At 37.8% G+C, this 23,687-nt stretch overlaps 1 protein-coding gene across 1 annotated transcript in view; it reads right to left on the bottom strand.

The window, feature by feature from the left end:
• Positions 1 to 1,715: 1,715 nt before the first annotated feature.
• luzp2 (leucine zipper protein 2) overlaps positions 1,716 to 23,687 on the bottom strand; it is a 157,800-nt gene continuing 135,828 nt past the window's right edge. The window contains exons 9-12 of the mRNA XM_038702051.1: positions 18,983 to 19,150; positions 10,293 to 10,397; positions 7,526 to 7,600; positions 1,716 to 2,637 (exon numbers count right to left, since the gene is read on the bottom strand). Coding sequence (XP_038557979.1) covers positions 2,530 to 2,637; positions 7,526 to 7,600; positions 10,293 to 10,397; positions 18,983 to 19,150 — 456 coding nt within the window. The 3' untranslated portion in view covers positions 1,716 to 2,529. The remainder of the gene's footprint in view (positions 2,638 to 7,525; positions 7,601 to 10,292; positions 10,398 to 18,982; positions 19,151 to 23,687) is intronic.

Genomic DNA, 23,687 nt, shown 5'->3' with positions numbered 1-23,687 from the left:
CTGGTGAGGACAGGGTGTTCCTATTGGCTAGGTGCATTTCACAACAGGCAGGTCTTAGCAAAAAAAAAAAAAAGTCTGAGTAATTGTACTCAAATACGTAATATACCACAAGCTGTGAAAGGGAGGCAGTAAAATGAAGGTGGCGTACCAAACCCTTACTGTCACGTATCAAATCCCAAGCCTGTTTACTTCATAGCAAGCTTGAACGTCTTTCTTCTCCCCTATCGCTTCAGCCCCTGGCAGCTCTGAGGTTTAATGGCACCATTTGTGAGATCTGCCACTGGTCTCCAAATCCTGGCGACAGACCCTTTTTGCCTGGTTCTCAGCAAGACATAGACCCGAGCTGGGGGAGGCTCTCAAACTTGCAAAAAGATGGATTACAGGCCTTAAAATAGAGCTGTGCACCTGTCGACTAACATTTTCCAGCATGGACACTCTTGGATCTGGTGGCCGCACCAAATGTCACATAAAAGGGATGCTGTGAACACAAAACTGATTAAAGCAATTGGTAGCTTTCAAAATCCAAAGTTTTAAGTAAGTTTTTCACAAACTACTATGGACTCAAGCCTATGACAGTGATGTCTCAGATTTAGATCAGTTTTGAAATGGTGACAGTGATATAACATACATATATACAAACAGCCATAACATTGTAGAATTACACTGATGAGACGCCTCTACCGTGCCGCTTGTGGTAGTTTTAGAGCTAGACATTCATGAAGTTTAGTCATTTAGCCTCAGCATAAGCACAAATCTTAAATCTTAATCTTAAATTTGAAATAATTTTAACTCACTCGGTGGAGTTTGTGCCTCTTAGGGCTAATTTGCATCCACTTTGCATTGACTATGAAAGCAACCACATCTCTCACCTCTTTTGTGGTAGGTCTGAACACACCTTTAGAGTTACATTTGTGGTCATGATCCCAAAATGCTATTGCATTTCTTTGCAGCAAACCTCAGATGTTTTACTATTGTCTTTTGTAAAAATGTCCTTTCAGTCAATATGTGTCAGCTGCAATTATGCTGCTAAATTATATTTAATAGTACTTTTTTGTAGTTTGTTTACAATTCCAATCGACAAGTCGACAAGCGTTGACAAAAATTGACAGTAGAACTGCAACAAATTCAGGTATTAGGCTCTGGGATATTCTATGGGATAGTGTGGCATTTTTCACACATTTGTGATGTTTTTCAGACCAAACGATTAACTGACAAACCAATCACTTGATTAACTGATGATGAAGATAATTGTTAGTTGACTGCACATACTTGACATATTAATTAAAAGGCTGGTGTAATACCTTATACAGTAATGTAGAGAGGCAGCTTATTTGCATGTGGCTTTCACTGATCAAATAAGACTTTTAATAAAAAATAAAAATGATACTCTGAGAATTACTACAACTTGTGTGTGAATACTCACAGTCACCAAAGTCTAAAAATATCTAGAAGTTCTCAGTAAAAGGAAGCTGGATTTGCAGTTTGGACAGCTAGGACAATAAAGGTCACAGTGTGACCATACTGATTTGTATCAGATAATTCAAATCCAACTTTTAAAATAATATGGTGAATAATTTCTCAAGATGTCAGTGCCTCCTAACAACAACCTCTTCTAGTAGTGTTGGACATGTAATTAATATTCACAAGGCGTAAATCCTGATTGCTCTTTGCATGGTGCAACCTTTTTCTCTGTTGATCACAAACATATTCACTCATTTCTTTCCCACAAAGAACCATTTATTCTTCACACATTTACTGAAAATTACAATTTATTGAAAGGACACAGAAAGGTCAGATAACACAGATACATGTAGCTAGGAGTTACTACTCAGTGCATGGCACATTCTCAGGGAGACGACCCATTGTGAGTCTTTGGCTCTTTGCCTCTGGAGTTTTAAAGGCAGAAAGAGTGCTGAAATATTAAACGTTGAACAGTTGGCCAGCCAACTTGAGCCTCTATATTTTAAAATGTGGAGGAGTAAATTAACCTTGCTACAATGAGTGACAAACAATATTCTAAGTTGGGTAGTAGTAGTAGTAGTAGTAGTAGTAATAGTAGTAATAGTAGTAGTATCTTTTTATTTGTCAATTGAAATACTTATCACAGGATACAGTGTCAGACCTCACCAGTGCAAAGGGATTTTTCTAGAAATATCACACATTAAGAAAGCAGTGTCCTCACTCAGAATAAAACTCAGATAAGTAAACAACAAATGAACAATCATGAAACAAGTTACCAGTGCCATTGCTACCTTTTTTAAAAAAGAATTTCTAGAATGCATGCCATTTTACTATGGAGGTTTTCCGATGACAGTTTGAAATTTGTTGACAATTCCAGTGTCCCAGCTTTTGCAAACAATGCTGATATGCGTAAGTGTAGCGGTGTGTGTTTTAACATGTGTGTGTGTGTGTGTGTGTGTGTGTGTGTGGGCGCACATGTGTTTTTTGTGAGAGTGCGCAAGTGTGTGCTCTTAGAAAGATCCTTCAGGCAATACAGGAGCTCTGCATTTTGGATGATTTGCCCTCCACTCAGTTGTATTTATGTGGCTTTGTCTTTTTGCTGCTGCCTCCCTCTGCCTCCTCGCTGTCGTCTGAGAGCTTTGTGTTGAATTTTCCAGTCTGCGCTTGGCTCCTTTGCTGTTAGGTTTAAAAAATAAAGATTCATAATGAGCAAGACTGACACTATAATATTGCACAGTAGACATGTGGTGGTCTGCAATCTGAGCAGGAAATGCTCCTAAATATCTGTGGGATGCAAAGAAAGAAGAAAAATGTGTTTTGTTATTTAAAGATAATATTGATGGTTAGCCTTATATTGCCTTACTACTTGGCATAAAAATCACTTTCTGATTCCTCCCTCAGTCCTAGTTCTCACCACACAACTTCTATCCCTGCTTCTTCAGATGATGCAGCCAAATATAGGTGTTGCCTTTTGAAAGACTGAATGCTATTGTTCTGAGCCCTGTCATCCTCCCAAAACAGGATGATTGGAAAATTCACCATAGTGTTGTTGCCAGTTTGTTCCTCCTCAGTCACACAGAGACCAAAGGTAATAGTAGATTAGGACGATCCTCTTGAGTTCAAATTGGAAACTTCCAACATGGCCACAACATTGCCCGAAAACAGTAAAACCAACCTAACAGCCCAACTCCACTGACTACCTTTAGTTCAATGACTCCTGAGTTTAATTGAGGAAATGTACACATTTTACAAAGTTTAGAGAACAATTTAACACCCAGTTTTACTCAAATATATCCATGTCAACCTGTTATGATGTATTAAGTTTTGACATGCTGACATCAAAGGGGGTAGCGCCTGTGAATTAGGACACAGCTAAAGAGTCCTGCTGGTTTTATTCCAGCTACTGAGAAAATTAGTTACACTTGGGAATTAATGCAATTAACTACACGGTGGGGTGGCAAACCAGCAGTTCTCTGGGTTTTGAAGACTCTATGACAGCACCAAACAGTCTGTTTACAGTTCAGTAGTACATTGAAAAACAATGCAGTTAAGGTGAATGTGTGTGCTCCTGTTATCCTGCTATTTTCACAAATTCCTGGCAACATAATAAAGGCAAACTTATTGGGCTCTAATGTATTTTATTAATGGAATGTGATTTTCTTTGGTATTTCGAACAATTTCAGTCACTTTTGGCAATGACATGTTTAAACACTGCACACAGGCACTAGAAACCAATTCCCCAAGCAAAGCATCTGGTTTGTGTTTACCAATGTCACTTTGGAGAATGCCTTAAGGCCTGCTGGCTGCTTGCAAATTATTATAACATCACTCTGCATGGCAGCGGGTTATAGATCTCTTACCTGTCTTGAAGCAAAACAAATAAAAGAGGCAACCCGCACCTCTACGTTTATCCCATCACTTTCAGGGGAACTTGAAAATTTGATCATATAATTTGGAAGCTGTGTAATTGTAAAATACTGAGCATGACATTTTTAACTTTTTTCAGTGACAGACTCAGTATTCAATGACTCTCTCTTCCATCTGCAGGCAAACGATCTCTCACTTAATGCACTCTTGTGGCTTCCTGCCAACCTCAGTTGCCGCCCACTTTGATGTAGGTTTGGGATTTTCCTTTTTTTGTGTGCATCTTATTTATCACCAGCTAAAACTCCCTTAAGGATATCCAAAAGTTTTTGTGCAAGGGTGGATTTTTATAAAAACTTGCAACAGCTTTCTCAGTAGCAGCACTACCAATGTCAGCCATCAAGCTGATTTAAAACAAATGTGCAATATATAAAAACAACGTATATGTTTTTATTACTGCTACATACTGTACATACAGTTTTGACTTTGTTTTGACACATGTTGTCACTGTTTTTAGCAGCAGGCAGAGGGTTTTTGTGTCTTGAACTATGTTAGCAACATGGATATTGAACCCTCCTTATTGAAAACCTTATTGGGGCCTAAAATTATCTTTATTAACAAAACTATTTTAAAAATACTAAAATGTAAAGAATCAATAGTTGACAGACTTATTATTGATTTTAAATAACAGCATATCTGGCTCAGTTGATTTTTCACTCACAATCACCCTTTGTGATTTTTATATTCCAGCTGGTGTGCTTCCTTCCCTTTTTTAATTAATTCTGGAATATTGCTTAAGAATACCAGGGTTTGCTGCAGTGTTATGGAGTTAATTTTTGCCTGAAAAGACCACTCTTGACTCTAAATTGCCTTCAGGTGTTAGTGTGAGTGGTTGTTTGTATATGTGTAGCCCTGCAATGGACTGGCAACCTGTCCAGGGTGTACCCCAGCTTTTGCCTGATATCAGCTGGGATTGTCTCCAGCACCCCACCCCCCACTCCTGCGACCCTGTACACACGATAAGCGGTGGACAATTAGTGAGTGAGTATGAGACTTTACTCTTAAAGAATCTTAATGACGAACTTGGGCAGATACAGCTAACATTTGAATAAATATTATACAGGTTAGATTGCCTACTGTTTTCTGTGTGCAAAACTACAAGAACAGCCTTTTCTTTCAAAAAATTTTGAACACAACAGGAGATGCCACTCAGTGTCACAAATCGAACATGAGAACACATAATGAAGGTAGAGTAGTGACAGGAATTGAGGGCTCTTTAATGCAGATTGATCCACTGAGACTGAAATGCCAATCATTCCTAATCAAATTGTTTACTACACCATGCATGGCAAGTGTTGAGCATGAGAGATACCAATAAACAGCAGGAAAAGAGAGTCAATTGTAGATTGGGTGCTGCAACACAATGTGAAAATGTCCTAATTAATGAGATAAAAAAAGATAATAGTGAAAACAGTCTGATAAGTCAGCTGAGACACTACAAGTTATCTCTTCTTGCTCGTCAACTTTGCTACTGCTCTTATCAAACAAATATTTTTGGGTTTAAAACAAAACAACACTACTGTTAAAATATACATTCGGCAATCAAGCACCTCTATTGTGGAACCAGGTTCCAGTTTGGGTTCAGGAGGCAGACACCGTCTCCACATTTAAGAGTAGTCTTAGACTTTCCTCTTTGATAAAGCTTATAGTTAGGGCTGGCTCAGGTGAGTCCTGAACCATCCCTTAGTTATGCTGCTATAGGACTAGACAGCCGGGGGATTTCCTATTATGCACTGAGCTCCTCTTTCCTCCTCTTTCTCTCCCTCTGTATGAAAACTCATCCCATTAATGCATGTTACTAACTTCACTTCTTCTCTTTCCCATAGTCTTTGTGCTTTCTCGTCCCTCTCCTCTCTCCTCCTATCACTTCCTGCAGGTGTTTTTGGCTCTGGAGTGGAGTCTGGATCTGTGGTTGTGGGTCACCTGCTGCCTCCATGTTCCTGCTCGACACCCTTTGCTAAAATTGTTATTACTAGTCCGATTGTTATAATAATAATAATTATTATTATCATTACCATTATGATCATTATCATTAACATTACTATACATATCTATACCATTATTCATTTAGTCTGTACAAACATTACCTTTACTGTCTGTGCTTCTGTGTGGATATTGTGTAGGCCCTGAGTCATGGTTCTGCTTGAGGTTTCTGCCTCTTAAAAGGAAGTTCCTTGCCTGTGTCACCTAGTGCTTGTTCTCGGTGGGAATTGTTGGTTTTCTGTAAACAATATCAGAGTTCAGTCTAGACTTGCTGTATATGAAAAGCGCTATGAGTTAACTGTTGTTGTGATTTGGCGCTATATAAATAAAATTTAAATGAATTGAATTGCATACATTGTACACAGACTTTCTATTATTGTATTTTGCTAGTCTTGCATCTTGTGTTGATATGGAACAGCACAGGTGCGGGAATGAACTGCTTTTGAATTAAATAACGTAACATATTATGTAGAACTATTTAACTACATTGAATCTAAAACAGAGTACAATTATCTTGTACTGCTTTGAATCAGTGACATAGTCCCCTGTTGTATTACATGAAACAGCACTTGTCAGACGCTCTCACTGAATATCTTTCTGGCACAAAACAAACCAGTGAAGTCAAATCTGCCCATTTGGTGAGATCTCTTATGAAATATTCTCGTATTCTTGTGCAAATAGTCTGTGTGTGTCTAAAAATGGATCGCTGCCACTTGGAATGCAAGACAGTTGCTCAGTTACACAGTATTGCACTGCATTGAAATGAGATGCATTGTTTTGCTGTACCATCTGCTACCGCCAAACAGGTGTGACTCAATTCAATAACATGATGAGGGAGGCTTATGTTATGCATAGGCTTTGACAGGGCATTGAATATCACATAGTATAGGTGACATTGGCACACTGCATATCAGGGTTTAGTAGATCGGTTGCCTTTTTTTAAGGAATGTGATGTGATGTGTCTTTTCATCACGCAGTTTCATTGCTGTGCATCACTTCTTTGTGTCGGTCTTTGTTGCACGCTGAGTTGAATCTTTTTAGCGTATTGTCAGTCACTGTGTAGTCACACTGAGTAAGTTACATCTGTCTAACCTTTCTTTCAGTTAAGACATGGTTGCCATGCTACATGTTTTTCACATTTTTGATAATGACATTGCTGTGTAATGCAATAATTTATTACTTATTATTAATTATGGTCAACAATCCCTGTAAAAATGCATTTTTATATTTAAAAAAACAATACCAACAACTTGAATTGACCTGTACAGCTGATATAGCTCATTCCTCTGAGCCATTTACCTCTTTCATTGTCCAAAACTATTAAAAAACACCTCACTCAGCATCATCTCAAAGTTGCACTGGCTGACATGTTCCTTCATTATCACAACACACACACACACACAATATAGTTGAGTCTCACATACATTTCATAGACGGTCCTGTAAATACAGAACTCAGTAGTTCACCAAATGAATCCCTGGCTGAAAAAAGTCCCAATAAATACATTATTATTTGCTATACCCTAAGACATTATTCCCGGACTGATTAATAATTTCCTGTGGAGCCAAAGGAGAACATGAATTCACTGCAGAAACAAGTGTACATTTTGAAACATCTCCATCTGTTTTATTTGTATATACATTTGAGTTAAGGTCACCTGCTGTGGCTCTGGTAGCTTTTTACTTTCCAGGGCTGATTCCTCCGTCTGATTCTGGAAGCAGTCGCCCCCGGCCTATAGGAGTAAAGGGAAAATATCTTGGTGCAGTGTAGAGAGTACATGCTGGGAAGTTGTGTCAACTTGCTGTTTGTATTCAATAAAAACACATGAGATGAATAGACCCATAACAGTGACATTAATATGCCCTTTTGATGTTCACAAAAGCTACAAGAAGTTTAATGGACTTCTACAACCACAGAATCATCCAACTAACTTTACATGTGTACTCTACAAAAAACGTTTTTTAGTGTTACAGTTTTGTGGTGATGACATTTTTAGACAACTGATTTATTAGTCAATTAACAGTAAATTAATCAACAACAAAAATGCTGGATCTAGTGCAGATCTGCTGTGCTTTTTTTGGTAAATGGGCCATTGGTTGGAAAAAACATGCAATTTTAACACGTCACCGTGGGCTCTGAGAACTCGACATGGGCATTTTTCAGCATTTTCGGACATTTTATAGACTGAACAATCAATCATGAAATAATCAATACAGCAAATACTGCAGGATGTGTTATTCTTTTACAGAATCTTACATATGGTTACAAGCAATGTCAGTTATTCCCCTGCTGTGATAAACTTGAAGCCATTTTGTGCCCTTGGTAATAATTTTGCTTTTATGTAACGTTTCTGCTAATTGTTAGGGCCAGTATTATACAGGATGGACACATAACATGGTCACTACAAAGTTTATAAAGTACTCCTCTCTAATCTTGGAGCATCTCCTGTCCACAAGAACATTTGGATGCATCTAACCAAATGCAGGACGAGTGACGAATGAAGGTGAACGCCTGGTTTCATACCACCATGAGACAATCTCAGGCCTAATACATTTTCTATGAAATATATATTTCAAACAGCTAAGTATGAGGTATGTCTACGAAAAGCAAATCATTCGTTAGACTGCAGCAAACCTATCACATTTCATTTTCAAACTGAAGCATAGATGCAAGCTATCCATGCACATACAAACTGTCTTTCCTCATTTCCTCCCAGCCTACAGGGAAAGGAGGACAGGGGGAGATGTGGCGGTGTTCACGAGCAAACACAATATTTCTGTCTCTGTTTCAAATGTCTCCTCTTATCTGCATCAGAATGTTTCTGCCTCTTGCTGCAGGATTTGTATAACCCTGCCAAAATTATGTAATCAATTACTGTACACCAGTGAACATTGTTTTTGGCAAGATTTTATTTAAGAACAGTCTCTTTGACACAGTTTCCACAGAGGGTAATTTCCTCTCTCGGTGGCATCCCTCCGTATGCCCCTGTCTTCAATGGTCTATCAACTTATATCTGTAATAGTTCTTGATAGCCACTTGTCAGAAATCCTTATGGACCCTGTTCGCTTCCCCTGCTTTCTTCAAACCCTCCTGGTTTTGACAGGGTTGGAGATACTCATTCTGTGCCTCCCTGATAACTGACTACTCACAGGTGCCTGGTTCTTAGAGAAGCAAGGCTGTGACTATAAGCTACCCAAGTCCTTGACAAAAAATCTGAATAGGACAGGTCAGTGAATGCTATTCTCTTTCCTCCCTCAATAACAGCTTTCAAAGTGCCAGCACTCAGGTCACTCAAATGTTCCAATGAAGATCCTTGAAGATCATTGTTAAACTATGTTTGCACTGGGAAAGTGCAGTTGTGAGTCAAAGGCTCTTTGAAGTGAGTGTGGATGTGCAAACTGTATTCTGTACTGTCCCATGTAGATGGAGTTAAAATGCATTTCTGGAATCATTGTTAGTGAGATTTAAGGCTGGAACAAACAATTACATTCATTATTGATTGATCTGTCAGAATGTTTTCTCAATTAATTAATTATTTAGTCAACAAAAGGCTAATAGCAAGTTCTCACAGCCCCATGCAATGTCTTGTTTTGACCAACAGTCCAAAATCAAAACATATTTAAAGTGCAATGGTAAAACAAAGAAAAGCAATAAATGCTAATTTTTGAGATGCTGGAATTCGAGAATGTTTGTTCAGCTTTTTTGTCCGACCGACAGTCCAAAACCCAAAATACATTCAATTTATTATGATATAAAAAAAGCAGCAGATTTTTACCATTTTGGAAGCAGGAAACAATTAATATTTACCCATCTTCCTTGATTAAATGGCTTAAACAAGCAATTACAAAAACAGTTCGAATAGATTAATCAACCATGTTAACGGCCCTCCTTATTACCATATTCTGTGTATAGTCAATGTTTGATACTGCAAATAATAATAATAAACAATCATCCTAATCATGCTAGCTTTATAGAGTTTTTAGTAGTTTGTCTTCAACAATATTCAACTTTAAATTATACAAATATGAGACAAGCAGCAAACCTCCTATTTGAGACGCTTTAACCGAAATATGACTTGATTAATTGAGTATCAAAGAATTACGGTTTAGCGATTAACTGACTAATTGTTTTAGCACGGGCAAGATCCTTTGGTATGTGTAACAAGAACTGATTCAACAAAATGATAAGTGCAAAAGTTGAAGTGAATAAAAAGTATTAACTAAAGAATGTAACCATCAAGCTGAAACTAGTTGCAGTTCTTGCATAAAGTTGTCCAATTACTGAACCTAATGAAGACACTTGAAGTAAAAGTTGCTTGTTTGATTTCTGATGAGGGACTTGAGGATCAATGAACAGATGAACCTCATGGATACGGGCCCTCAGGTCACATAAGCCATTACAGTTTAATTACTCCAAAGGCTCACCTTTTCCATCTGGCAGTCTTTAACTCCGCCACTCTCTCTCCTCATTACTCCGATGTTCATGGGTGATTTACTGGCTGTGACAACTCTCTGAACTTTAGAGATATCCTGTAGAAAAAAGAGAACATTCCAACTTGGGGTTAAAAATAAAATGTGTAAATGGCTTGTTGATGCAGCAGTGGCTCTGGGGTTCTTGAAAAGTAAACAGTTTTCACTCAAATTTTGTTTAATTTATACAAGTTCATTCAAAATAGTTATTTATTTGTAGTAAATACATTATGGCTAGAATGACTTTCATAAGAGGTGGCAGGAAGGGTGGGCAGAAAGGGTGCTGAGAAACTAAAAAGATAATTATTAAAATACTAAGGGTTGGAGGTGAACCTAATAATATTCAACCAACAAAGATCAAACATGTTTCTAATTAATACATTTTCACAAATTGTTTATCATTTGAACTATTGCAGTTTGAAGCCAGATTTCCTGTCTACACCATCACACCACCTTTTTCTAAACTTTAGTTTCCAAAGTAGTCTTAAAATAAGTAAAACAATTCTCATCTAAAACAACGATTGTGGATTTATGTTTTGTCAGCTATATTTAAACTAAAGTCTAGACCCATGCCAACCCATTAATCAAGGGGCGTCACTTTGTGTTGAAAAGTGGTGAGGACATAAGGGCTCAGATTAGGGGTGTGATGATACACTTACGTAACGATGCACGAGAACAGGACAAGTTGATTTTAACACTATTTTGAAGAAATAGGAAATGCTGGAATTAAATGAGTCTGGGGGTTCTCCCCCAGAACACTCAATTTCCTGCATTCTGGAGACACTTTCTGCTCCACTTAATTTATAAATGTCTGTATTTATATAAAGGTAAACAAAAATTCAACTGGCAGGTGACAATTCATAAATATAAAAATATAACGCAGTAATCAGCCGCTTGTTTTTTTATTTTTTTAGCTTAAGTTACTTTTTTTGGACAATGCACAATTGTTTCTTCTACATTTAAATTGCATTGCATGTTTTCTTATTGATGCAAGGCATTTTTTAACAAATGCTTTCAAAAGATTGTGGGGACATGTCCCCAGCATCCCCATTGTAAATGACACTTATGCTGTTAATGCTAACATGCTCTCAAAGACAATGCTAACATGCTGATATTTATCCTTTTTACCAAGTTCACCATCTTAGTTTAGCATGTTAACGTGAACATTTGTTATTAATTGGCACTGAATGAAGTATAGCTGAGGCTGATGGGAATGTCATTAGTTTTACAGGTATTTGGTCATAAATACCTGTATTTGGAACTTTCGTCTGATGATGGTGCTATATTAATATCTATGGGGGCATTGTTGTTCTGCAGCTGAGCTAGCAGTGGAGGTAGCAGGTAACAGAGCGAAATCGTTGACTTTGTTAAATGGGGGAGTTGGCGGGACAGGACAAGGGTGTGATGTTTTGACAATGTGTTATGTGTGTGGAACTGTGTCCCAACACTGAGGGATTTAAAAAACAGCTAGCAGCAGATGGCATGAAATCAATCGCACAAATAAGTTGCTCACACTAATCCGCTTTTGTCCGCATCATGTTGTATACAATGCACTGCAACTTGCATTTGTAGAGTGGCTGCCTGACGCATATGTTATATATCACACTAGACTAAAATGTATTTCCTTCATGTAAACTGAGCTGTTCATAAAGTGCCTCCAAAGTCAGATAATTAAATTGGAAATGTTTTGTCACCTGTGTTTTTCAATCTTCTGATACAAAGAAATTGGCCATATTGAGCATTAACCTTTGTAATATGGTATAAAGTGGCCAGGTTTTAAAATCAAAAAGCAACCAGATCCCATTATCTTTTTTAGTGTTGTTCAGCTCGGACTTTGTTATGAATTAAAAATGTAAATGCACAGCGGTCTGCTAAATAACAGCAATTCATCCACAGAACAGTTAAAAATTTCAGCATTTTCCCTAGGTTTGTGGAAGACTTGGGTGCGGACTTGGGTGAGAGTTTGAGGTAGTCCCAAAAACATTTTGCTTTAAAATTTGACTTTAAATTAATCATCATAAAAGTAATCATCTTTAAATGGTATGGGTAGTTTCATAGTACCGCGGGGCTTTGCAGAGTGTGTGGGGAGGACTAAGCCAAGAGGGGCGACGGAGGTGCTGCTGACAGACAGCTGTTCTAGAGGGAAGAGCCGGAGCTTCTGGACAATTAAACACCACTCTGATCTGAAGCTCTTTACCAGCGAGATGAGCTACGAGTTCATTTTTTGAGGATTAAAAAGTGGATTAATCTTCACTCACGCTTCTCAACCTGCCTGCAGCAGCGAGCCACCAAATTTCCAACTTCCTTTGTCATTATTGTAGCCATCTGTGGGCACCCAGAGCTCTAAGATACTACTTCATATTTACACTCACAAAAAAGGAGATTACTTGGAGAAAATTAAGTGAGGAAGGTGAAATGCCTGGTAAGTTCTGAAAATATGTGTTAGCATAGCATAGCCCTGATCAATCCAAATGCCATTCAGAAAACAAGCATTTTAAAAGTAGTTTGCTTGTCATCTGTGTGACAGACCTGACAAACCATGAATTCAGACTTTCAACAAATCTGCATGATGATGTAGTTATTTCAGCATCCTTTTGATCCATTAATTGTGATTAAATCTTAAATAAATATGTTTATTTTGGGTTCATACCACTGTGGTACACCAGATTAAGGATGAATATTCGCAGGTTGTGTTTACTTGTGTGAGTAATCGCTTTGCTTTCTGTGGGAACACACCATTAGGCTTTCCTGCTCTGATTGCAGACCGTAGTCTGAAGCATAGGGGAGATGTTTGCTAGTGCTAACCCGATTCACTTTTCCAGCTGATGGGGAAACGGACAGCCTTTTGATGATCATGAGAAGCTGCAGCATTTATTAACTAACCTACAATGTACATTTACCGCCAGACTGACAACTTGCTGCTAACCTTTTCCTTCGCTCGCTTTCACCGTCACTTACTGCCGCTCGCTCTCTTTATCTCAGCCAAACTCTTTACACACACATTACCTACTGCCCTATTCCTTAAAGGAGTTATGCTACTCTTAGCACTTATACCACTAACTTTGTGGAGACAGAGTTAGCCAACCGTACTATTGTGCTTGCACACCTGTGGAAATCATTAGTAGCCCATTAATATTGATGAAAGTGTGATATTTTTGCAGCAGTGCTCATGAATATAGGCAAAACATCGCCTAAGAATGATACACAGATCAGTTCTGAGTAAAAAGTAAGCATAATTCTGGGAGGTAGATTTGGGATTTACTACTGTGAGAGCTACTTATGATGACCACTATTGTTTTAGTGTAGCAACCCACTGCAAAAACAGCCAAAGCAATGTCAAGATATTGGGAGACAAACAAGATGGAATGCCACAGATGAAAAGGCTCTGTCTGGAGGTAGTATAGCAATCTATACCACCACCACCTGAAATGATAAAACATAACCTTTATAAATAAATAAAAAGCATAGATATCAGGATGGTTACACGGCAGGCTTCAGTATTTTCCATCACATACAAGACATCATCATTCAAATTCTGTGCATTTGCTGGCAGTAAGATATAAGCCTAATCACTTAGAATATATTTTTGACCGTGACTTCATCACAAATATCCATGGTGAATAGGGTCATGGCTGAATGTAACTGAGACCTTGGTAGTGATGTAAAAATGCATCATTGAGAATGGCATTGCCCCCATTCTCACAAGCATCTATATCAAACGATTTCCTTAGCAAATTTTGGTCTATCATTTTTATTTCTATATATATTTAATGTACCTGCAGGCTCTCTGCAGTTTGGAGAAGACAGAGTGTGCTATGCTTTCTGCTAAGGACACTTGAAAGGCCAAACTGTCAACTGATGTGTTCTGAAATATCGACATTTTCAAGCAGTGCAGAAAATGTACATCTTCTATATCTACTTTTTTTTAGACATCCATGGGCTTTTTTTCACTAAACACCTATTAATTGCACCTATTAAACAGTATAACACAAAAGTGATGTATGCTTGGGCCGGTTACTGTATTTTTTTCCTGCTTTATACCACATATTGTCCAGTAAGCACCAAGCAGTTAAAGATAAACTGAGTTTATACAGCAGATATTTCTCCAAAAGTAACTCTACCTTAATTAATAAATTAAAATGGGTCAAAAGTGGTCTCTTGAGAACATAAAGCAAGATGGTTGCAAAATCAACACAAGCAATCTTAACCTGTCACTGTCAAACTCCATTCTTAATTTGTCAGCTGAAACATCTTTTTAGGCAGGTGGCTTTATTGTCGAGGTGACCACTTCATGCATTCATTTTGTTTTGTTTTGACAGCATCCATCAAATTTTACAGTGCAGCAACGGAAGAAGGAACGCATTTAACATGCTTTTCTGCCTCCATAAGGCCAGTTATGCTCCAGTAGAAACTTGATAAAGAACTTAAACTGAGAACACTTATTATCAGGAGATATTCTGTTGTTGTTTTTTTTTAAACTACATTTGTAAAACAAAAATAGTGATACAATCATTAAAATAATGTGTTTCCATTCTTAGATTAGACTATGCAAGTTTAATATCTAATAATTAAAATAAATAAAAAGAGCTGTATAGACACCTTTATGTGAGAGGGCCTTTAAGTAAGGTTTTTCTTATTTGTTGCATGATGCAAATATTATTCTACCATTCAAATCCAGCTGATAAATATCTTCAATCTACTTTTTTTTGCACTGTCAACCACCTACTATCTCCTCCTTGCGTGGCAAAGATTAATATCCCGTCGATTTTAATAGACAAGGAAACAATCATAAAAATAAATAGTAAGTGCTGAGAGCAGGGCAATGAAATGCCTGATTTCTCCTCCTCTCCTCTCCTCTCCTCCGAGCATCTAAGACATCATCTCCCATTACTCTGATGAAAATTGCATGCTATTGGACCACAAGAGTTGGCCTGCTCCCCGAGACTGTTAAATATGAAGCAACTTCCACTCCAGTCCTGCTGATCTCTGCATCCTTACACTAATGAATCTTTCACCAGCAAGAAGAGCTTTGTGTGTGTGTGTGTGTGTGTGTGTGTGTGTGTGTGAGAAAGAGAGGCAAGGTCTGGGAGAGTCCTATCTGTAGCGTCTACCAGAGCTTAAGGCCCATTATGTTAACTCAAACTATGAGTGTGACGCTCAAAGTGGTGTCAGTGAGTGCTTGAACAAACATCCCTGCACTTACCCACTTTGGATTTCAAAAACACAAAGTGGATTTTAGTCAAGTGTGTTCAGGAAACTCAGATGTACGTTTTATCACTCAGTTAGTGGATACAAGCTTCCTCCATATGTTAAAAGCTTTGGAGCATTTTTTTTTTCCCTTTCGACATTGGTGGTAGCAACATCATACCCTGCTGTGTGCAAAATAATTGCCTTTTAATCACCAACAACAATTAGCATATGATTACCCATGCATTTTCAGAAATATTAGCACAGCTAACTAAATGCATTCAACTACAATTCACTTACACTAATATGTCAGGTTCAAAACTACACAACAGAAACTCGGATAAATGATGTATAATAACACTGCGTGCTTTCATGCTGTTAATGAGCATAATGAGGAACCCCACATGGTCATCAAAGAGCCATGTTCTTGACATTTGCCTCTGTCAGTGGATTGTTACCTAACTTCTCAGCTATGGGCTGTCTGGCGCTTTTATGCACAATAAGTGCTATTGTGTGTTGTTTTTTTCTGCTTAATTAGAAATAAATTTGGCAGTGATTTAAATGAGATTTGACCCACCTCTACATGCACAGGCAGAGTGGACAGATGGAGCACCCCAGTAATCTTTTACATTGAGGGCACGCTCAGATTTATCAAACAGCCCGTCAAAGTGTACAGCGGCTACAGGAGATAATGGAGATGGCAAGTGCTCACAAGTGGAGTGCTGCTATTTGTATGCTAATGAAGTGGGAAGTATAAACTTCATTAGCATAGAAAAATCAACCCACACCTACCTTGAGTTTCCTTTACTTTTCTTTTGTGAGATGCTTATTTTGCCTGTGTGCTTGAATTTATTTGGCTCACAGTAATGAAAGGAAGATGATGGGGAAATACACACTTGTTATAATGGGATCATCCTGTTTTGCTGCAAACATGAGACAAGAGTTTAAATGTGGACAGAATGTGCCAATTACAGAATATTGTTTTGTATGATGGCACAGCAGAGGGACAGTGGTGACATTGGTGCAGACGGTGGAACTGAAACATAAAACATAAAGAAAACAACAAAAAAAATCCTCAAAGTGGCATGTCAAATCTCTTAGGCATGAAAGAGACGCAGAGTAAATTGTGACTGCTTTGAGGAGAGAAAAGCCTCTTAAAGACAGAACTGCTCACCAGGATCATGGAAGATAAGGAACCGCGGTGCTGTGGCCGACTTGGTGATTTCAAAGTGACTGCAGCGACTGCTTTTTCAGAAATCAGAATTAACACAATCTTTGATTGAGGTTGACATGACTGCTTGGTAGAGGGTAGAGGCCAAAGGTTCTATGAAGTATATTTTTACATTGTATTTATATAATATATTAGGTATCTTATAACAAAAGTGATGTGTATAATCTGCTACATCTCAGTTCTATTTTATTTAGGTCTGTAAAGACACAGACATACTATTAAAAAAGTTGTTTTAAATTAGTCAGTATTGGTTGTTTTTGAAGAAGAAAAGGTAATGGGTAAATGGGTAAAATCTTGACACTTGACACGAGTCCTAAAATGTCAAAGTGTTTCACTAGCAAAACAAGAAGCAATATCTACATGGAAGGCATAATCCTATTTTTACAATGAATCCTCTTGGCAGTCACTTTTTTTTTTGTACTCCTAAAAGGGATTAAATCCTGAGCCCTTAGTTGAGTCTACTGTGACCTTGACTTTGAGAGGCTCCAAACAAAGACTGTGTCACATTGAGTTAATAAGTCCAATATACCGACACTCCTATAATGCCTAAGGTAATTGGGCTTTACTTCCAAAGCTACAGCACCCTAGAATATAAAGAATGACATAATTTACTTAGACTGCTGCTTGATTTAGACATGTTATTATTCGGAACAACCTCTGGAATCGTGTTTGCCCAACTGTTATATTTGGTAGTAATTATTTCCCGGGCTATTTCTCTCTGGAGAGTGATACTTGGGGCATCAGATTGACAAATAGCCACTTGAAAAAGAGGTAATAATCGGCTAACGCTTAAATTCATATCGCAGACAGTGCATTATGTGCGCACTGATGTGTGGTGAGGTGAATATTGTGGAGTTATATTCCATGATGTCACCAAGCTGGGAGTTACAGTGTGAAATGAATTTCAATTTGAAAGTGTTTACACAGAGAGGAGAGGGGAAAAAACTGTAGCCTGCTTTATCTTATCTGGAAAGTCGTAGGGAAAATTATCCTCCACCATTACAAATGCAAATCCAAAATTCAACTTGCTTTCCATTTTCACTTTACAAAATAAGCTTAACTTATTTTCATCTAAGACATTGTAGCTGCTGTGTTTAAACTGTGGTCACTGACAGTCAAATTGTCCAGACATTGTGAGGCAAAGTCAGTGCTACAGTATAGGCCTTTTCAATGCAGACACTTGTCAGAGCAGGAAAAGTACTGTGTAATTAATAAGATTAATAAGGACTGCACCCTATTTAGCACTACCAGTTCCAGGGCACGACTATTTTGCATGTTGGCTCTCTGGCATGGCCCAATGATACACTGTTCCATTGTTCATTGTTCATGGTATTAGTTACACCTGTGCTTTTCCTGCTATGACAAGTCATAGTATCTGTTTTTTAGAAAGGCATTTTGCATTCTGCCTGTGTTGTTTACTTAAGACTTTAAAACAGTTAGTGTAGTCCTGAGAGTAATGCCAGTAGACAATTTAGGATGAAACTATATATTATAGCAGGTTTTGTTTACTTCATGAATGTGTCACCAAGATTGATTTCGTATCCATATAATTCCACCAATAAAAAAATCTGTATCAGTAATGTTACAGTAATGTTTGGTGTATGTATTTGTACTTATTTAAACTCCATCATTAACAAAGTGATAAAACAAATGTAATCATCTAAATTAAATAACCAGAGGTCATGATTTTGTTTCCACAAATGCATTGTAAAATGCCTAAAAAAGCACAATTATTGCTGTTGCTTAGAAATGTGCTTCCTAATGGTTCACAAAGAGTGATACCTTAATAATTTATTCACTGAGGCAATTTATTTGCTTGGCAATATATTTTAGGTTATAAGAGATAAAAAACAAAGGTCATGTTTTAAAAAACCTTTGATGAATATATGTGCTTTTAGTGGGTTTTCAGACATTTTAAAATCAAGAAAAGTAGGGATGTAAAATGTTGCAACCATAATAAAAAAGAACATGACTATTTTCAAAGTGTCAAAGCATTTTTTACTTAAATAATATAAACACTTCATATTGTATAAATGCTAGGTATAAATACTTATCTTTCTGACATCTTATACTGTTAGTTCAAGGACAACAGATCCTCATCTCCAGTAGACATATGCCAGACACACTGTGCATATCATTTGACCGAATACTAAAAAGTTGGATTTTTACAAAAACCCAGACCTACTTTTGAATAAACATTAAATCAGATGGAGCTGAGTGGAATTACCTTGGCATGTGGCTGCTGAAAGGTGACTCTGGAGCTGTTGATGAGTGATGAGTATCTGAACAAGTGGGTGGGGGAGGTGGGAAATCTGTGACTGCTGCTGGGCTGGTTGTGCAGGACAGCTGAGAAGCAGATGTGAACTGTGTCCTTCAGCGCCTTCAGCTGAGACTCCTGTCCCCAAACAAGATTACACACACAAGAAGATTTCTGGATCCCTCCATTCATCCACATGAGAAATTTACTTAAGCATTAAAGCCACGGGAGGCCATGCTTTAAAGCAACTTTAGAACAGCTAGGAGGCATAGTTAAACAAGACATGAAGCAGAACTCACCAGAATAATAAAAAAGAACGTTCTAAAGATAATTTAATCAATCAAAAATAATAATCGACAAAATGATTGGTTTAATTTTTCTTATGTCAATTATCTTTAGATGAGCACTAGAATTGCCTGTTTTCCTAATCAGCACTTTTCTCCCCCTGCATTTTTAACTCATCTAACTTTCTCACAGTGACAGTCTGTCAATAACCACATATAAAAATTACATTATACCATGTAAATCAAAGCTGCTCTATGTGTTCAACCTGCTGAGGCTAAACATTTGAAAATACATCCTCACACTTTCTATGAAGGTCATCGCTATAATGACTTATACATATATTTATAACACGATATAATGCGTCCATAAGACATTATAACAGTTGTTATAATCACTTACAAACATGCATTAGGCACTATAGCAAAGTTCATAATGTATTATGACCTTTTGATTTAATGTTTTATAAATAATAGATATACCAGTTTATATCAATGTGCGGCAAGAATCTCTGACCATGTTCCATAACACATTATAACCACCGACTCTGCCTCGTTATAAATACACTTTAGTCACCATTTACAATTAGTGATATAAAATGGAATAATAGCTTATAGTAATGTTTAAAGTTATATAGCATGTCTTTGTTTGCTTTAAGTAAAGTGTTAAAATATCTCTCCCTGGATAATATTTTACAGGTGGACATAATACCATATGAACTAATTATAAGACCTTATAACATGTAATTGTTTGCTTTAAGTAAAGTGACACACATTTTGTGCAGGAAAACAACTTTTATTTATGTTTCTTCACTTTATGAAAAATCTGTATGCATTTTGAACATTTTGCAGTTTAGCACAAAAACACAACATAATTACATCAAGGACACCCATTCCCAGGGTGGTGAAAGATCGCTCTGTTGCCGACCAACATCATGTAAGAAGATGCTCAGATGTTGTCACAGATGAATGGCGAGCCTATGGACAGGCCCTAACAGATGCAGTGGACAATTAAAGACAACCACTTCACAAAACGTAGCCTATTAAAAGACATTTTAAAATAATTGAATGGGAACACTGTTTGGGCAGTAGGAATGAGAATCTCTTGGCACCTCACGATTCGATTTGATTACAATTCAGAGGGCAGCGATCCATCTTGATGATCTTGGTGTAATTTCTGGATAATTACTAAGCATTTCGTTTGCACGTTAAAATCCAAAATAAATGTCTCCTCAATTGTTTAAAAGGACTAGTTTACATCCCTGATTTACTTTAGTAGCCTCAGCTCCTCCGTGGTCGCCAGCGTCCTTCCTTTAATAAACAGTTGTCAGTCTCCTGTGGACACTGAAATATAATTTAACTTAACTATCAGGATGTACAGTATGTGTACAGGACACCAGTTTAGCTTCAACCTGCTGTTCTCATTCCTCAATAAGTTAGGTACTAATGACACGCATCTAATTAACATTACTCCGTTACTAATTTAGCTAACGTTACACTGCAGCCAAAACCGTGCTTTACAGACCGGGGATCTGTTAGCTAGCGCTAACCGCCTTCACTTTTCCAGCAGTTGCGGAAACAAATTGACTTAACGGACACACTGTGACCTACACTGCACGTGTTCTGCCAGACTGACCACTTACTAAGCTGACACACACACTGCTTTGCACACAGGGAGCCAAAACAGCGATGAGTGTTGCTGCACGGTGTGCCGGTGAAAATCAGTGTTGCAGTCATATTGATGACCGTGTGAAATTTTAGTAGTGTGGTCATTCATTCAGCAGCAGCGAAATGCATCGAATACAACACTGGTAGTTGTGTCGTTGAAAGACATTTCTGATGTGAGTTTGTTGTCAGAGCTGCTGAGAAGCTGACAGCAGTGTTATAACCAGGTTAGAACAGAAGGGCATGCAGGTTTAACTCTGGGCTGAGGGTGAATGATGAAGATGGTAATTAGGCTGCAAATAAAACATAAATATCACAAAACATTTACACAGTACGGGCCTTCAGTTAAATCCTGCCACCTGCTGGTAGAAAGGGGAAACAGCTTGGTTCATTACGGTGGAAGCCACATTAAATATTTATTTAATATTAAAAATATAGCGCTTACAGTAACAACTCTGCACACACAATCATTTCTTAGGTTAACCTATATTAGCCTACCAACTGTACTGCACCAAACAATGCACTTAAAAAAACGTGACTCTTGCTGTTAACATGAATATATGCACAATATTAGAGTGCATGCAATCAACTGCTGTTGCTAACGTATTTCTCTCGGTCCAGGTGTATTTATTTATTTATTTATTTTAATCTAACATCACCCTGGTATAACGTTAGTGCTGCATGATGCTACAGATCCGACCGTTGTAAACGCTTGGCTTTTATTTTAATATCTGTACTCTTACTTCCGGGTCACCTGGCTCACCGGTCTTTCTTTTCTTAACGTCTATCTTCAAACGGAAAATGAAAATAGGAATTTCGTAATCGGACCATTATTTGAATTTGGTTTAGTTGTTTTTTCTGTTCCAAACGGGAGAATGGCTCTTTTTTTCCGTTTCTGGTTTAAAACGACAAACGAAAAAAGGTGGGTTTCTCGTTTGTTCGTTTATTGGTTCAAACGAAAAACAAACTATCAAAACGTACACGGACCCGTTCATTTGACCTAATCTTGTATGTGACTCAGGAGGAACGGGTTGTCTCAGTGAGTAATTCGTTAATTTTCACGCATGCGTGAATAGTCTTGGACTCTTACGTTCACTCGTCACACGGCAGCTTCAAGGTCTCTGTTAGCACAGGAAACAGAATTGATTAGTTCACGACTCTCAACTGTGGGTCTCTGGGTTTGAGTCGTTCATTTTTCATGTAACATCTCGGCTACTGTGCAGCAGGAATGAACTAATCGTTCAGCGCTCATATGGGTCCTCGTGGGAGTCTGTATTCACTCGGCAGGGTGACTAAACCATTAAACCATTAAAACACAACCACATAGCAACGTTAGCGTTAGCCCTGTGGTTTGTTTACAGCTAACAGCTGATCCGGTCCGCCAGAGAACGCAACGTAACTTTTGCTTTTTATTTATCGACAGAGCCGTGTTTCACAGCTCCTGACTGGTGAACAACCTGCAGTGTTTGAGATTATTATTAAATTTGTTAAATTTTAATGAGTGTGTTTTATTCATCTAGTGTGTCAAGCTTATTACTTCAATATATTCCCTGTAAGTGTGATGTTAATACTATAGATGTTACTCATGGATAGGCGTTAGGCTACTGTATGAATGAGCACTTTAGAGATGTAGTGATAGTAATTATAATTATATATATATGGCTGGTCTGGTAGTATATACTCAGGAAAGATTGTGAAAATGGACGGATTTAGCTGGAGTAGTGGCTTAATCGAATATTGACACATATTTCTGTTGTTTTTACATGGTTTGAATTTGGTTGTGGCTCCATGGGGCTTTACAGAACCATGATAGAGAAAGATCAAGAGGTGAATTTGTTCATTATACTTCGTCAATTAGAGCAAGCCAGGCAGCCTTCTGTGTTTGAGAACTGTGTTGTTCTTTTTTTATATCGCCCCCCAAGAGGGCTGCAGCGCCACAATAACCAGCCTAGTTAAAATGAACAAAATGACACAAAAAAAAGATTAGTTCATTTTAATGAATTTTTAAGGATTTGGTGACTCGAGTCATTCAAAAGAGTGACTTTTCCAATCACTAAACACTGGTCTCAGAAAAGTAACAGAGATCACGAGTTTCTGTTATGTGCACACCTCCGACTGTCCGGGCGCTGCACTTCCGCAGTTCTGAAGGTTCCGCCATTTGTGTTCTGTGAACATTATAGTATAGTACAGTATACTTCTTTGCGATGCGGATGTGGAAGATTCTGAATTGATTATGAATGAGAGAGAGCGAGCAGCAAAACGTGACGGTGAAAGTTAGCGGAGTAAAATATTTAAGTTACTTTGTAAGTTGTCAGTCAGGCAGACGTGTACAGTGTAGGTCACAGTGTGTCCGTTAAGTCTCATTCCGTAACTGCTGGAAAAGTGAAGGCAGTTAGCACTAGCTAACATTATTCCCATTCAATTACTTTAAAATGTCATTTAATAGGCTATGTTTTGTGACGTCTTTAATTGTCCACTGCATCTGTTAGGGCCTGTCCATAGGCTCGCCATTCATCTGTGACAACATCTGAGCATCTTCTTACATGATGTTGGTCGGCAACAGGTCTTCTCTTGAGCCTTCTCTAACCCCCCAACAATGAGTGTCCTTGATGTAATTATGTTGTGTTTTTGTGCTAAACTGCAAAATGTTCAAAATGCATACAGATTTTTCATAAAGTGAAGAAACATAAATAAAAGTTGTTTACCCTTAAAGCAAACAAAGACATGCT

The sequence above is a fragment of the Micropterus salmoides genome, unplaced genomic scaffold (assembly GCF_014851395.1).
Source record: "Micropterus salmoides isolate LMB-PRFRI ecotype aquatic unplaced genomic scaffold, ASM1485139v1 Ms_hic_scaffold_6, whole genome shotgun sequence".
Taxonomy (NCBI): domain Eukaryota; kingdom Metazoa; phylum Chordata; class Actinopteri; order Centrarchiformes; family Centrarchidae; genus Micropterus; species Micropterus salmoides.
Note: the sequence above shows the minus strand (reverse complement) of the source record. Positions and strands in the feature narration are given on the sequence as shown.